General features: G+C 46.3%; 1 protein-coding gene across 2 annotated transcripts in view; it reads left to right on the top strand.

Annotated features, from left to right (window-relative positions):
• SLC7A2 (solute carrier family 7 member 2) overlaps window positions 1–16,334 on the top strand; it is a 511,922-nt gene that overhangs the window by 413,991 nt on the left and 81,597 nt on the right. For both annotated transcript variants that reach the window (XM_086962584.1, XM_086962583.1), the window contains exon 6: window positions 8,172–8,394. In XM_086962584.1, coding sequence (XP_086818710.1) covers window positions 8,172–8,394 — 223 coding nt within the window. The remainder of the gene's footprint in view (window positions 1–8,171; window positions 8,395–16,334) is intronic.

Below are 16,334 nucleotides of genomic sequence, written 5' to 3'. Positions count from 1 at the left end.
GAAAAATAATATTGAAACGAAAACAATTTGGGGTACAAAAGATTGGCAGGTGCAAGGCATTGAAGCACTATTTAGAACCTGCATGATACCAGAACAAATGTTATTTTTAAATGACACAATACACCAAACATCTTGTCTTGGCCTAGCTAAGATCAAAGACCTTAAAACACCGTCTATTCCGAAGCCAATACCAGAAAATGCAACCGCTGATATTGAGTTAGACGTGTCACAAATTTTACATTTCAACAGAACAAATCCTAATTGGAAAAAGTGGTTAATCTGGCCTACAGACACAAATAGCTGTCAAGATAGATTCCTGAATAAAACACAGGGGTTAAAAATGACCAGATTAGACCCTAGATATTCCCAGAGACAACATCCAGGGATTATAACAACATACAGTGTAGGGAAACTCTGCCTTGAATGGCTAACTACGTCCACACTGGCTGAAATTAAGCAACACTTGTCTTTACTAAAAGATGGTGCTGATTTGCGCGATTTCATTCTTGGACCACGCAAACAGCGTCAAAAGCGTTTCATAGCGACCAGTATCTATGCTGCTTACAACGAGGCTTGGAAAGTAAAGCAAATTGAAACTGCTGAAAAAATACAAGAAATTGATCGTATTAATTTGGAGAAATCACTTTCTGTGGTAGACAATGGGTTGATGACTCTGTCTTCCAGAATATATTCGTTGGACAATATTGTATCCTCTGCCTTTGATGTGATAGACAGAGATTTGCTAATGTTACAACATGGCCAGTCTCAATTACGCTCTATTATAGAACTAGGCTGGACGCTGCAAAATCTTCGTTCAGGCTATGTGCCTTGGCGTTTAATCAACACGACGTCATTATTTTCCAGTTTTAACCTTACTGATAAACAGATCAGTTTGGCACAGAAAGGAGCAGACTATACAATCCTGAGCATCGAAAAACTCGAGAGATTACCATTGACAATGTCAGAGAGTCCTGTCATTGAATGGATAATACACGGAATTATCACAATTCCGATAACAACTTTCCGATTTAAAAAGTGCCTTGAGTACATACCTGCTGGCCAGTATGAACAATTGGGTAAAGGATATGTAAAATCCGAATGGAGATTACCATACACTCATTCTTGCTATAGTGACAGTGACAAAAATGTATTTCTTAGTGGTGAGAATTGTAAACATTCACTAAGCGGTATACTTTTGTGTCAGGGTATTAATTTACACGGAGCATGTGATGGAAATTCAAACAACCTTTCATGCCACCAGCTAGTCACACCTGCAACTCAGAGAGAGCCCTTCTTTATGCAACTTTCGAACGGGAGTTACATTCTTAGAACGGATCACAGATGTTGTGGCCTCGCGCCAGGGAAAAGTTATCTAGTAGAAGTAACATCCATGGTCAAATGCTGTATGCAAGCATTGTTTCCGAGTGGGCCTCCAGACATAGTGACTCCCATCTGGCCTCGTCTGAATCTCTATTCTATACGAATTGATACATTAAGCAAAATGAATTCTGTACTTTTACAGACAACAGTGCCTATAACGTCATCTACAGAGACGTATGATCTCCTAGTTGCAAGGACAGCTACTGAAGTTCATGACCTTTTATCAACAAATTGCCCCGTGCATTTCGTAGAAATGTTCAGCCAACTCCTTAACATGTCTAGTGCAACAAGCATCCCAGGCATATTTAAGACAGTCTTTACGGGACTGCTAACACCCTTCCAGGCAATTTTGGGAATCTTTCCTAATTTTGTGCACTCCATTTTTGGCGGCATACCATTATTTTTGGGACTCGTCGCAGGGATTCTATTTTTGACCCTCCTGCTTCGTTATGGCAAGCCTCGGCTCAGACATAGCTCCCATGGGAATGGAAGAGACAATCCTAGCAATGCGCTACCGGGACAGGATAACTAACGTCCTTGGATTGGCCAGGCTGAGAGATCTAAACATGACCTGGTTCCTTTCTTTCAGACCGATATGGCAAAATTGCATTTTACCTGTGCTACGGTGTATGCTTTGCGGTGATGAATGCGTGTTGGACATCTGTCTTTCACTTCCATCAGCAGTACCAATGGACGTCGATACTTTGCTCAGTCCAATAACGGCTCACGCATTGTGTTGTCCCCAGCGGCTACCAATCCTGATGACGGCATTCGTGGAGACTCCTGTACTACAGTCAAGTGGTAACAGTAGAGCGAGTGACAAAAGCAACATCATCCAGGTACAACGTTCTGTGAGCATTGCTGGTCCTGCCTTCAATGACAGCAATCATTCTCACACCTGCCAAGTTACAGCGCTATCTAATTTGGTTGAACTATCACCTGATTTTGTAGACCAATTCTTTGAGAGCCTGTCTGATACGATGTTCTCACCCATAGAGAAACAATAACTTTTTAAAAGTTTTCCGACACACAGCGTTCCCATGAACTCTGAATTCGGCCTTCAGTTTTGATCAACAAAAACTGCCAAGAGCTTTGGAAATCTATTTTCTTTGAATTGGACAATTTTTCTAATATTGAACTTTTTTGGCACGAACAATTCTTTGCTTAAAGTAAAAACTATTCTTAGAGAACAGAAGCTTCATACTTCTATTTCTAAACACATCTAGAGACATAACAACATTACACCAGCCTCTAGCACACATGTTATTACAATGCATTTTTATGTGATGATTTATCTCGCCTTTTCTTCTGTCAGAGATACTTCATGTGTAATTCCTTTTGCATAATCGTTCATTGATTTCATATGCAATAATTTTTTGAATGATTACTATGCTTTAAAAAACGTACAGTACCTAAATTCATGTATTACAAATACGCCTATTTCGAATGCATTTATGTATTTTGGGGTGGGCAATGTTACACATACATCTAATTGCTTTAGTTTTAGTAATTTTGATGGACATCAACCCGTGGAGTGGGTGTTGCGTGTTTATCTAGGTTCCGGATCGATACTGTGACCTTATGCCCCTATTCGGCTATACATCCATTTATTCCCTATATTGGCATAACCGTTCAAGTGCGAATTTCTGAAAAGTCATCTCTGGCCTCACACGAACAGAGCCACATTCCAGCATAGTTCTCTCTGCCACTTCCTTTGCGACCAATTAGTGCAATGACAGAGCAGTAGTCACTATCTGATATTCCTAGATAACACTCCGAGTTCTTCAACAAGATAAAAACTCAGCAAACCTGGAAATCCCCGCTTGCTATGTTTTGATTAGTAATGGAACTCTAATGAGCAACTGATAACTATCACTTCCTAGTGACATCTTTAATTGACGTCTTATGTCCAGCAAACTTGCGTCAAACCCGGCACCTGTCAGGTATAAATATTACCAACGTTGCCTTAAGCAATGCCTGTTGTACGAGGTACTGAAGCCAGCTGCCTGCACGACCCCGTGTTGGTAAATCTAGCACTCTGTCGCTGCAGCCTGCTATCCTGTGGTGGTGAAGCTGCTGATACCATTATCGCCGCTAAAGCGCGAACTATGGTGCAGTACGCTTAAGGAGCTGAACAGCCGTCCCTCTGCGAAGACATCCCGCAGATTCCAGCTGCCCGCGGACGCTGTCCCCCCTCCTTCCTCGACGCGCTGAAGAGACCCGCTGCCTTTCTCGTGCAGAGAAATCCAGTCACGGCGTTTCCGGTTTACCCTCGCGGGTGACTGGGATATCGAGTGACCCCTGAAGGAGATACCAATCCTCCATCATTCTATTCAGAGGTATGGTGTTGACTAAACCCTTAGACGAGAATTCTTGAAACAAACCTTGGCAAAACCAACTTAACTTAAAGCTACTTACTTACTCCCCTTTTCACGTGTTAGGCTTAGGTCAGGCACACTGGGGTAGGCTTAGTTAGAAGCACCAGTTGAGTATGTTAGCCTAATGTATATATGACTGTATATATGTTTTATTACTTTTAAACCATTGTATGGTTAAGAAACCATATCAATGCTTTTACAGTTCTATTTCGCAATACTTATCTTACTGTACGTACTTTTTACAATAACAATTATTGCAATTGTGGCAATACATTTCTCTTGTACGAGAAGAAAGACTGTTCAATAAATGTTAACCTTTATTGACAAACGCCCGTCTCTCTATTCTCTACATCTCATGAAAGTAAACTGCACTAGACTGACTGAGTGAAATACATGTCTATTGTTTCACACGACCCTAGAGATTGACTCTTGATCTGAGGAGCAAAGTTGTCATGTTGCACGGTTGTTGGAAAGCTGAATCCCTTCTTGTCTGTGCCAAGGAAGCTGATCACTTCCTATGCAGAGAAGAAAGTTTCCAGTGACCTCTGAGCTAGTTGGTAACACAACCCAATTAAGTTTAGCATAGTCAGTGGAGGCCTGGAATATCCGCAGTTCCACGTCGATACTACTGTTTATGTTATTCCAATGCGCAGGGCCTAGTGGGAAAATAGGAACTAACTCTCAACCGTCTCTCTCTGCATCCCTCCCAGCCTGTGTCTAACCCTCACCTATCTTTCTCTGCACTATTCCTGTCCTGCACCTAACCCTCACCCATATCTCTCTGCATCCCTCCCATCCTGCGCCTAACCCATACCTATCCCTCTCTGGCCAAACCTTCACCCATCTTTCTCTAAACCACTCCCAGCCTGCACCTGACCCTCACCGGTCTCTCTCTGCACCCCTGACAGCCTGCGTCAACCCTCTCTCTCTGCACCCCCTCAGCCCACATCTAACCCTCACCTTTCTCTCTCTGCACCTCTCCCAGCCTGCACCGAACTCATACCCATCTCTTTCTGCACCCCACCCATGCAGCATCTAACCCTCACCCATCCCTTTCTGCACCTCTGCCAGCCTGCATCTAACCCTCACCCTTCTCTCGCTGCCCCCACTCCCAGCCTGTGCCTAACCTTCACCGTCTCTCCCTGCACCCCTCCTAGCTGGTGTGTAACCCTTACCACACAACTTAATTTAAGTTAAACTCTCTGGAGGCACTAGACCATCACGAAATGCGGAAAATCTACTGCTTGAACCTCCCACTTTCAAGAAGGAAAGATCGATGGCCCAATCTTTTTCAGGCAACGCAGTGAGAATCTGGAACTCACTTCCGCCTCAGCTCCGGACCACTACCTCCTCTCAGGCCTTCAAAACTGACCTCAAATTTCTCCTCCTTCAGAGACACTACCAAAGTTAATTCATGCCCTCTCTGTTATCTGAAGGAACACCTTTTAGTATAGTAAATTCTATTCTCTATGACTATGGAAGTGCCTTCCCAATGTGTTCTTGTGGTTTGAGAGTCTGCCATTTATTGCAGTATTACCCTTTTACCTGTGTTTGGTACTCTTTTGTAACATGCACACGTCACTTTTCTTTTGTAACACAATGTTTGCTACCTCTTACATTTTGTTTGCTTTCGATACTTGCACAAGTGCCACCATTGCTTACGTAACGTTTGTTCTTGTGTTTGAGTGTCCTCCATTTATTGCAGTATTATACCTCTATTTGTACTTTGTACGCTTTTGTAACCTGCACACATGTCACTTTTTCCTCCTGTAATGCACCGTTTGCTACCTCTTGTATTTTGGTTGCTCACAATTGTCACTTTTGCCTCATGAATTGTAACGTTTGCTTTTGTATTTTGCTCACTTGTAATGTTCTCTTGTATCAGTTCTGTTCCTATTGTGAAGCGCTCTGACACCTTCAGGTAAAGTCTGCGCTATATAAAAACGCATAAATAAATAAATAAATAAATAAATACATCTCTGCACCCCTCCCAGCCTGCATCTAACCCTCACCCATCTCTCTCTGCACCCCTCCCAGCCTGCATCTAACCCACACCCATATCTCTCTGCACTCCTCCAAGCCTGTGCCTACACCTCACCCTTCTCTCTCTGCATCCCTCCCAGCCTGCACCTAACCCTAACCCTCACCCATCTCTCTCTGCATCCCACCCAACCTGCGCCTCACCCTCACCCTCACCCATCTCTCTCTGTACCCCTCCCAGCCCGCGTCTAACACTCAACTATCTTTCTCTGCACCCGTTCCGAGTCTGCACCTAATCCTCACCCATCTCTCTCTGCATCCTGCCCAGCCCATGCCTACACCTCACCCTTCTCGCTCTGCACCCCTCCCAGCCTGCACCTAACCCTCACCCATCTCTCTCTGCATCCCACCCAACCTGCGTCCCACCCTCACCCATCTCTCTCTGTACCCCTCCCAGGCCACGTCTAACACTCAACTATCTTTCTCTACACCCGTTCCATGCCTGCACCTAACCCTCGCCCATCTCTCTCTGCACCCTTCCCAGACCGTGCTTACACCTCACCCTTCTCGCTCTGCACCCCTCCCAGCCTGCACCTAACCCTCGCCCATCTCTCTCTGCATCCCACTCAGCCCGCGTTCAACCCTCACCCATCTTTCTCCGTACCCCCCCGAACCTGCGCCCAAACGACACCTATCTGACTGCACTTCTCCCAGCCCACTCCTCTCATCAGACCTTTCCTTGGCCTCATATTTTACTTCACCTGTTGCTGCCTCCACGTGTCTCTATCGGCACCTTTTCCAGATTCTTTCTCTCTTGTCTGTAGGTCTCCTTGTCTGTAATTCTGCCTGCACAAACCTGTCCCGTAACGCTCCCTCTGCTTCTCCAAACCCACAGCTCCTCATACCTCTACATATGCCTCCCTGTTCTTCTACCTGACCCTCCCTGACCCTTCTTCTCCATGCCCGCAAGCCTCCTAGCCTTCACCACTCTCTGCCTGTACCTCTCCATGCGTGTTCCCTCCATTTTCGAACCTCTCCCTGCCCGGACGTTATCCTGCCACATCTCTCCCAGCCTACATGGTGGCCGCACCTCTCACAACCAGTACCTCTCTCTAGCTGTACCACTCCCTAACCATGACTCCCTGCATCTCCCCAGCCCATACATCTCCCGGCCTGCACCCAGTCTGCACTCTCCCAGCCCTCAATCCTTTCCATTTACGCCTCTTGCTTCCTACTCCTCTTCTTGCTATACCTCTCTCTGCCCTAGTCTCTCCATGCCCGCATCTCTCAAAGCCTACACCAAGACCATATCTCTCCCAGTCCTTACCTTTCCCACCCACAGTTTTCCCTGTCTTTCCTGTGCCCACATTTTTCTTCTCCACCCCTCTCCCTTTCCGCCTCTTCCTTACTATTTCTTCCCATGTCCCCCATCCAACACATCTCCATAATCACACCTCTCCCATGCTGCAACGGTTCTGGCTCATATTTCTTCTTGGGCGTAGATCTTTTTGGCCTTACATATTTGTTCACAGTTCTGCATGGATGTATTATTTAGGCCCCAGCATTGGAAAACCTAATAGGTCTGAATTATGACTGAAAATGAAAGCCAAACGTATTGGCTTTGCCAGTGTCAGAAGTGTTGTACATACTTGTTTCACGGTCCGTCAATCATAACAAAGGAGTTGCAGCTGCAAAAAACATGTTTTCATTGTACCGTTGCGCTTTGTGTGGCCTGGTGCGCAACGTTTACAACGCGCGCGTTACCACGACCTACTATTACCACGCGGTTGTAACAACGAAAGTTGTTACAACGCATTGCGCTGGGGGGCGCTCGAGGATAGTAAATCATTTAATTTACTATCCCAACACCTTCCCTACTATCCACGGGGACTGGTGTTGGAATAGTAAATTAAATGTTTTAAATTTGCGCGCCCCCAACGCAAGTCGTTGTAACGACTTGCGTTGTTACAACCGCGTTGTAATGGTAGGTCGTTGTAACGCGCGTGTTGTAACGACATATTTCCATGTGTGGCCTTCCTTCTTCTTGTGATTTGATAAGGAGGGGGAAAGGTTCGAATACAATCAACTAAACCCGGCTTATTTTTTGAAAGATCATTTATTTTACTGCTGTGTATATCTTTTTGATCCCTACACACCCTTATTTGAATTATTGTGTGTTAATATCTGCGAATAAAGGCTTTCTTTGAAATGATGTGTTCATTCCAATGAAGGAATATGTTTTTTATTAAAAACACAATCAGCATTTGCCAAGATTCCTTAATTGATCTCCACCTAAACCCATTTTTTGCTTGTAGGAAGTCAACATACAGACAATGCAGCATTATATTTGGCTCACAGTAGGCCCTAAAGTTGGCACTCTGTGTAATGTTACTGTCCTATGCCCTACAAATGCTTTCTCTTTTTCTTCCATAGGTGAGGAAGTACGCAATCCTCAAAAAGCCATACCAATTGGAATTGTGGTCTCCTTGCTTGTCTGCTTCATGGCTTATTTTGGGGTGTCTGCTGCTTTGACTCTTATGATGCCATACTATCTACTAGATGAAAAGAGCCCGCTTCCAGTGGCCTTTGAATATGTTGGATGGGGTCCAGCAAAGTACGTTGTCGCTGTGGGATCCCTCTGTGCTCTTTCGACAAGGTAAGATGATTAAACTCAAAAGGGTTCCAAAGCTCATTGTGAAAAGGGCTTTAGCGAGAGTCGCGCTATATAAACCTTTATGAATAAATAAATAAAAATACTATTGCCAGAATGTTTCTCCACCACGCACATAGGTGCTCTTTCTCAGTTAGGGTCATTTGGCAGACACGTGTCTGTCCTTCACACTACCTTCCTGCAGAGCTTGGATTCTAGATTAAATTTGTTATTCTCGAGCCTCAGAGACCAATTTGAAATAAAACCGGCCAGAATGTGTGTTCTCGTCCATCCTTCGTACCATTAGAAGTAAGCCAGGAGTGTATCTCTGGCTCGCTACAGCTACTCAGGACAAAGCCTAGAGAACCACACAAGTAAGAAAAACCTATTGAGAGCAAACTCTTTCTGTAATGTGCCCCAACCTTTTTCCCGGACTAAAAGTGCTTGTCATTGTCATTAGTCCAGATTAGAGGCGCTGTTCCTATTTTAACAATATTCTGAGTTTGTGTAGTCAGATTTCCTATGAAGTAATTTTTTGCCACCTTCTTCTTGTATGCCTTTTCATTGGCCAAGCAGTTGCCTAGAAAGCTCAAACTCTTCCTCTAATATTAAAAAAAAAACATATTTTTACTGAACAAGTTCAAGGGACAGTACATTCTTAAGAAAATATGCATGCACATCACTAGGTCGATTCGAGTCATTAATACCTCGTCAGAGAGGGGAGGACTATTCCGTCTTCTAAGGCATAAAAAGGGCAATACTATGACAACAGTCATCATTAGAAGCAGGAAGTGAGTTAACACAGAGGGCTTATCATACCTTACATATTGGATAAATCTATGGTGTAGGTCCCGCATCCCATTATGTCTTTCTGTACTCGCGCCATGGTGCCCATATCTTCTCCCATTTCTTGGCACACCCCCTACTTTTATACACAGTCTCTGCTCGCTGGCACCAATCTAAATCTCTCTCCCACTCAGTCACTAACGGGGGTTGGGGCACGTCCCAGCACCTGGCGATATTTTGTTTTGCGACATATCTGGATCTATCTGTCTCTCGCCTGATCATTAGAAGGAGCCATTTGGTATCCATTGGGACTCTTTGCCAAAGCTGGGTAACCTTGGGGCATTCCCATAAGATATGTAAAAAGGATCTCTCCCACTGTGAGTAGTAGTAGTGATGCAGTATCTTGAGCTGTATCCACCTAAATCTTGTGCGGATTTTAATTTCCCTGGGGTTCTGCAATGCCTCTATCCATTTCTCATTATCTATATTGCCTAGGTTGTCGATCCAGGCAACACGGAGGGCCAACAGGGGGTCTAGCATATTGTGTATGAGTTTACGATATATTGTTGAGGCCGCATTTTCAATCATGGATTCCGCAGGAGCCTATCTTCCAAGCAGGAATGGTCAGAAAGGGCCGTGCCCCGCTGTATGTGTCTCTGTAAAGCTTGTGTGTATCTCAGATAGGGAAATCTTTGAGCTGAAGTCAAACTATATTCTTCTTGTAGGTCTTCGAAGGGAAGAGAAGCACCATTCCTCCACACGTCACCCAAACGTTTGATGCCTATGGTATGCCAGCCCTTGAAGCCCCCCAGTGTGGCCTCTTCTCTCAGTCAGTCATCGGCTCACAGGGGCGTCATGCTGATTCATTTACCCTGCCATCCCAGAAGCCTATTCACCTCACTCCAGCACGCTACCACAGTGGCAGTATGGTGAGACCACGCTGGGCATGCCCTACGGGCATTAGGAGTGATTTGCAGCTCCCTCCCGGCATTGAGTCTCTATCAAAACTGTAAGCCAATTCTCCCTTGCCCGCATAAACCCAGTCATTTATAACCAGTAGCTGCGAGGCCCAGTTGTACGGCCTAATATCTAGAATGGCTAGCCCGCCATCATCAACCTCTTTCTCCAGTTTATGCAGCGCTATTCTGGGTGAACCACCCTGCCATAACAACACCCGAACCTCTTGAGCCAATTTCCCTGAAAGCTGTCGGGTAACAGGGTATGGGGTGTTTTGCAGGACAAACAAGAGGTGTAGCAGGCCTATCATTATATATAGGGTGGCTCTGCCCTTGAGGTACACCAATGCAGTGTATCAGTGTGGAGCCTGTCAAGCTGGGGACGAGGTTTCTCCTCAGGAACAACTGGTGGTCGCAAGTAATATGTTGGCCTAGGTATTTAAAACCTTCGATCCTGATTGGAGCTACACACCTTGCTGGCAGCCTCGGGGCGGCCCAACAGCAGAAAGACCACCAACTTGAACCAATTTATAGAATACCCAGAGTAGCTCCCAAACAACTCAAAAGATATGCAGTACCCTTAGTATGGAGTAGTATTGCCTTGAAAGATATAGGATTATATTGTCAGCGTATAACGATATCCACTCCTCCCAGCCCCCTGGCGCTTTTATGCCCCAGATCATCAGGTTCGTCCTAATCCAATGCGCCAGTGGCTCTAATGCTAATGCGAACAGCAATGGCGATAGGGGACAGCCCTGTCTTGTGCCCCTTCGCAACGGAAAGGGTCTAGACAGTGCCCCATAGACTCACACTCAAGCCAATGGGCCTTGGTAGATCACTTTCTCCCAACTATAGAAAATGGGACCAAAGCCCACACTGGTGAGCACCGCTAACAAGTATGGCCATTCCATACTATCGAAGGCCATCAAGTCATCTAGCGCCATTAATGACTTCTACTGGGAGATGGGGTCCTCTGTCAGGTGCAGCACTCTGTAGAGTCTCCGCAAATTGTGACGAGCACTTTTACTGGGCATAAAGCCGGATTGATCCACGTGGATTACAATGGAGATGACGGCCACCAGTCTCTTGGCCAAGGCCTTAGCCAATACCTTTGCCTCCACGTTGAGTTATGAAATTGGCCAATAGGAACTGCACTGGTCCGGAGTAGGTATGGGCGGAAAATCCGTTTCGCTCGCAGATTTTGCGGATTTTCGGGAAATTCGCAATCCGCGAGATTCGCGAATCTCCCGCAAAATCCGCAAATCCGCGAGCAGCAGATTTTGCTCGCACTGTTCGCGTGAGTTCGCGGCTTCCCAGTACAACTTTGCGCCCCGCGAATAAGTGCTAAATTGCAGAAATACGATCTTAGCAAAACTGAAACTACTTGCCAGGTTCAAAAGTTCAGGCTCATCATTAGTAGCCATTTCCTGTAGTGCTTCCTGAGGGGCCCCTCCAGAGTTCAGTTGCCAGTTGCAACTATTATGTGACCCTGCTCTGAACCTCAGAATAGTTACACATATGCCACAAAGGTCCTGAATTACAGCTAAGGGAGACAAGCAGGAGCCAGGCTGGAAGTTAAAATCCATTAAGCAGCCCCTAATTCATTATTGTCAGTTGGGGCAGGGCAGGTGTTGTAACTAATTTTGCAACAATGAAAGCACTTAGCAAGTGCAAAAGATCACTAATCAGGGCGCACTAAGGAAGCAGGTGCCAGCTAAAAAAATATTCTGTGACACATTAATCAGCCCCAAATTAATTCAGGTCACTTGAGGCAGGGAAGGTGTGCTTTGCTTTGCCGAAAATAATGTACACTGGACAACCAGAGGGTGTGGTGATGAAACAGAGGGTGGCATGGGTGGGCCAGAGGGTGGCATGAGTAGTCAGAGAGTGGCAGTGGTGATAGAGAGTGGCAGTGATGAAGAAGAGTGTCCCAAACAGGCTGGACACGTAGAAACAACAAGTTCGCAAAACTTGCGACCCGACAGGTAAGTTCGCAAATTGCGAAATTGTAAAAACCCTCGCGAACTGGCAGAAACACGGGCGAACACAAAAAAAATCCGCAAATTCGCGGGAATTCGCGGATTTTGCGGATTGCGAGTTCGCAAATCCGCAAAATTCGCGAACGCGAGATCCGCAAAATTCGCCCATGCTTAGTCCGGAGGCCTGCCAGCCTTTTGTATGAGAACTATGGTGGCAGCACACTAGTCAGCAGTCAATTGTCCGTCCTCCCGCGCCTCTACCAGCATGTTATACAATGGTGGTATTATTTTGGAGGCAAGGTGTTTATATAGTTCATTTGGGAGACCATTTGGACCTACTGCTTTCCCTGATTTTAAGGATCCCAGGGCACCGGACAGTTCCTCCACTGTTAGGTCAGCATCTAAAGCCTCTCGCGACTCCGCCGACAAAGCTAGCTATGAAAAGTCTTTCAGCAGCTCGTCACAATCACTCTCGGGTCTTGTGCTCACTGGCGTGTACACGCCTTCCTAGTAAGCGAAGGCCTCTGCTATTTCCACACTGGACGTTTGAAACGCTCCAGTTTTGTCTCTGATACTGACCACCCATGATCATTCCCTGTCTCATTTCATGAGCCAGTCCAATAGCCTAGAGGCCTTGATACCCACATCATACAGTCGGTGCTGCACTGCCAGAGCATATGCCCACGCTGCACCATTGGCTAGAGCACAAAGCTCCCGCTGACACAGGGCTAATTCTTGCCGCCTGTCCGTGCCCTCACCGGCCGTCACTTCGCTTTCAATTTGAAGTATTTCTTGTTCTAATTACCTTATTTGTAAATTTGTAATGCCTCCTCTTTTCTCTTGCCTCCTGTAACCGCCTGGGCCTGGCCTCTCAGTACAGTTTTGTAGGCCTTTCAGATAGCCTGGTGTGAGTCCACTGATCCTATATTGTCTTTGAAATAAAGGTCTGTTCCTTCACAGAGTTTATCTCTGAGTACGGGATCCCTTAACTGCCAGGGGTCAATCTTAGGAAATGGTGCTCTGCCAATGATCGGACACTGACTGTAACACCCACTGGGGAGTGGTCCGAGAGGCCCCTAGTCATATGCACTGGTGATGTAAATTCTCCCATTGTGTCATTTTGCATGGACAAATAAGCGATTCTTGAAAAGGAGCCATGTCACGCTGAGAAATATGTATATTGCTGTTTCTGAGGATTGTGCGTTCACCAGAGGTCTACCAAACCCATGGCATTCAGGAGCCCAAGAGGGCCTGCTCTCCTTTCTGACCCGCCTGTGCACTAGAATGGTCTAGCTCAGGATCTAAAGCTGTGTTAGCATCTCCTCTCACCAAAAGGGTGCTCGCGGGGAGTACCACCAGGATCGCGCTGAACTTTATGAGAGTAATCGCCTGGAGCCTTGAATGGATATAAAACGAGCACAGTACTAACGAGCACCCCTCCCATCTGCCTGTCACTACCACATAACAGCCAGCATCATCGGACTAGGTACCATCTATAGCGAGGGACAATGTGTTTCGAATCAAAATTACTACCCCCCCCTCCCCCCCCCCCGGGCATCAGTTGAGTACGCCTAGTGGGCAACCAGTCTGTACCCAAAACGCTCTAGGGCCCTATATCAGCTCCCTCTGAGGTGTGTCTCTTACGTCATTACTAAGTCTGGGGAATGCCGCTTAATATGCTAAAGAACAAGTGTCCATTTAATTTTGTTTCCCAGACCATTCACATTCCAGGTACAGACACGGATATTAGCTGATTCACCCACTATCGTGGCCACAACAGTTGTCAGCTGTGGATCGTCACCCCTATCTTTGATTGGCCCAGCGTTAACATGTATCGTGATACGACAATATCTGTCCTGAGCAATGGTACAATAACAAACAAAAAAATCAAAAGAGTTGCCCAACCCCTTACCTGCAGCCCTGCTAGGTGAGTAAATAACCTCCCACCTTCCCAACATGCAGAGTGCCTGTTGCCCTAACTGTGCATTGATAACAATGAGTGAGGCGGCGGTGAGCTAGCCTCCAGCATAAAGTAGAATAATTTCACTGTCAGATGGTACTATACCCCTTCCCTCCTCATGTGAGTTTCTCTGCCCGCAGGCCCTGAGCGGACAAACTATACCAGGTTGTTTTGAGTCTCCATAGCTATAATTGCCTAATAAATTCCAAATGTCACTCTGTGCCAGGTTTCAAACATTCCCCCCCTGAGACCCCCACTCCCACCCATGCCGAGCAAAGGGAAGGGAAAGTCAGTGGTAATTGTAGTTCCCTCTCCTGTTAACTTATCTGTTCTTTGCAGCTGGGCAGGACTGTCAGGCGTGGAGTCTACTCCTCGCCATGCTGTATCTTGCTCTTTCGCTGTGGGTGTTTGAGATTTCCCCCCCTTCTGCCCAACTGTCTGCCAGCCTTCCAGCCAGTCGCTTGCTTCGTCCGGCGACATGAAGAAATAGGATTTCCCCTTGGTGACGATCTTAAGTTTTGCTGGAAATAACATCATGTATTTCACTTTCTGTGCCCAGAGTGCCTTTGTCACCGCATCAAGGGTACGTCTTTGCCACTGGACCTGGAGCGTGAAGTCGGGGAAGAAACGGATGGTGTATTTTCATACTGTTGGTCACCAAGCTGGTGCGCCACCTGCAGGATAGCATCCCTGTCCCTGTAATTTAATATACGAGCTATGATTGTGCGGGGAGGGGCCCCCGGGCGCAAGACCGGGTCCCACTGCCCGATGTGATCATTCCACAGAGAAAAAGGTGGACAGGCGTTTAGGCTTGAGCTTATTCAGGATTAGATCTACCAGGAAGAGGTCCATCGATGGCTCCTCCATTCCCTCTGGAACGCTTACCACTCGGATGTTGTTTTGGCATGCTCTGCCCTACTGGTCCTCCTTCATAGCCAAACTCTCTGTCTGTTTTTTTTGTCAACGTTGACACTTGGTCTTCCAGGCATTTTGTTTAGGACTGCAAGCCACCGATGCTTGTCTCAGCAGTGGACATCTTGTCCGCCAACCTCCGGAAGTCTGCCCTGAGTAGGTTTACTTCCTCTGTTACAGAGTCTAGTTTTGGTTCCAGAGTACCACTTAAGTCTCTAATTGCCAACATAGGGCCAGATGTAGGAAGCCTAATTCCGTTCGGTAATGGCCGAAATTACCAAATTTCGTCCGTTACCGACCGGAATTAGGCTTTTGTGATGTAGGTGGCCAATTTACAGATTCAGTAAATACCAAACCAGTATTTACCGATTCGGTATTTACAGAATCATCATTTACCGATTCAGTATTTACCGAATCGGTAAATGACATGTAGGTAGCACTTTGAAGAGTGCTTCTGTGCTTTACGGATTCGTTATTTACCACCAACTATTAGTTGGTGGTAAATAACGAATACCTCTTTAAATGCAAATCTGTGCATTTACACCAGTGCCATGTGGCAGACAGACATGCCCTTATGTGCACACAAGCACTATTCAGGGGTGCAACAGGGTGTCAAGGTGACCACCTGCCACCCTTGACTCTTTCCCTATTTTACCAAATCGGTATTTACCGATTCGGTAATTCACATTCATTCCTATGGGCCTCGAGGCCCATAGGAATGAACGGGAATTACCGAATCGGTAAATACCGATTCGGTAATTTTTACAGATTTTTTAGCTACATAGCATTTACCGATTCTAAAATACCGAATCAGTAAAATTCGGTATTTTAGAATCGGTAAATTTCAATTACCTACATCTAGCCCATAATGTCTCTTAGTGAGTGGTCAGGTCTGGTCTTCTACCCAGGCGGGCGGTGCCACTCCGGCAATGCTCTCTTTGTGGCCCACCCCTACTGCGTATTTGGCGATTTGATTAACCTGGCCTGGCCTCACACTCTTGGTTTGAACCTTTGTGGTTGTCCTCCAGAGAGTCCAGACATGTTTCGTTCCCTGGGAATAGGACCAGACTCTGCAATTAATATATTGTCCTCTGTTACTATAGGACTCAGATGCCCCCGTTTTTACCGCCTAAACTAACAGGGTGCGCCCATGACGGCCGTTATCCCCCCTGTGGCTCGCTGTCCTTCAGGGAGGTAGACACCCTCTGTTGCTCTGTCTGCTTGTGTTCACAGGTCTCCCTATTCATAGGATACCGGCGCAACAGGAAGAGGGGAACACACCCCCAAAGCCACTGCTGGGGAATTTAGCCTGTTTCTCTCAGCCTCGGGTGACAGCTCCACCCGGCCGCTTCT

The sequence above is a fragment of the Lissotriton vulgaris genome, chromosome 3_1 (assembly GCF_964263255.1).
Source record: "Lissotriton vulgaris chromosome 3_1, aLisVul1.2, whole genome shotgun sequence".
Classification (NCBI taxonomy): domain Eukaryota; kingdom Metazoa; phylum Chordata; class Amphibia; order Caudata; family Salamandridae; genus Lissotriton; species Lissotriton vulgaris.
The sequence above is the reverse complement of the archived record's forward strand: the minus strand, read 5'-3'. Positions and strand labels throughout refer to the sequence as shown.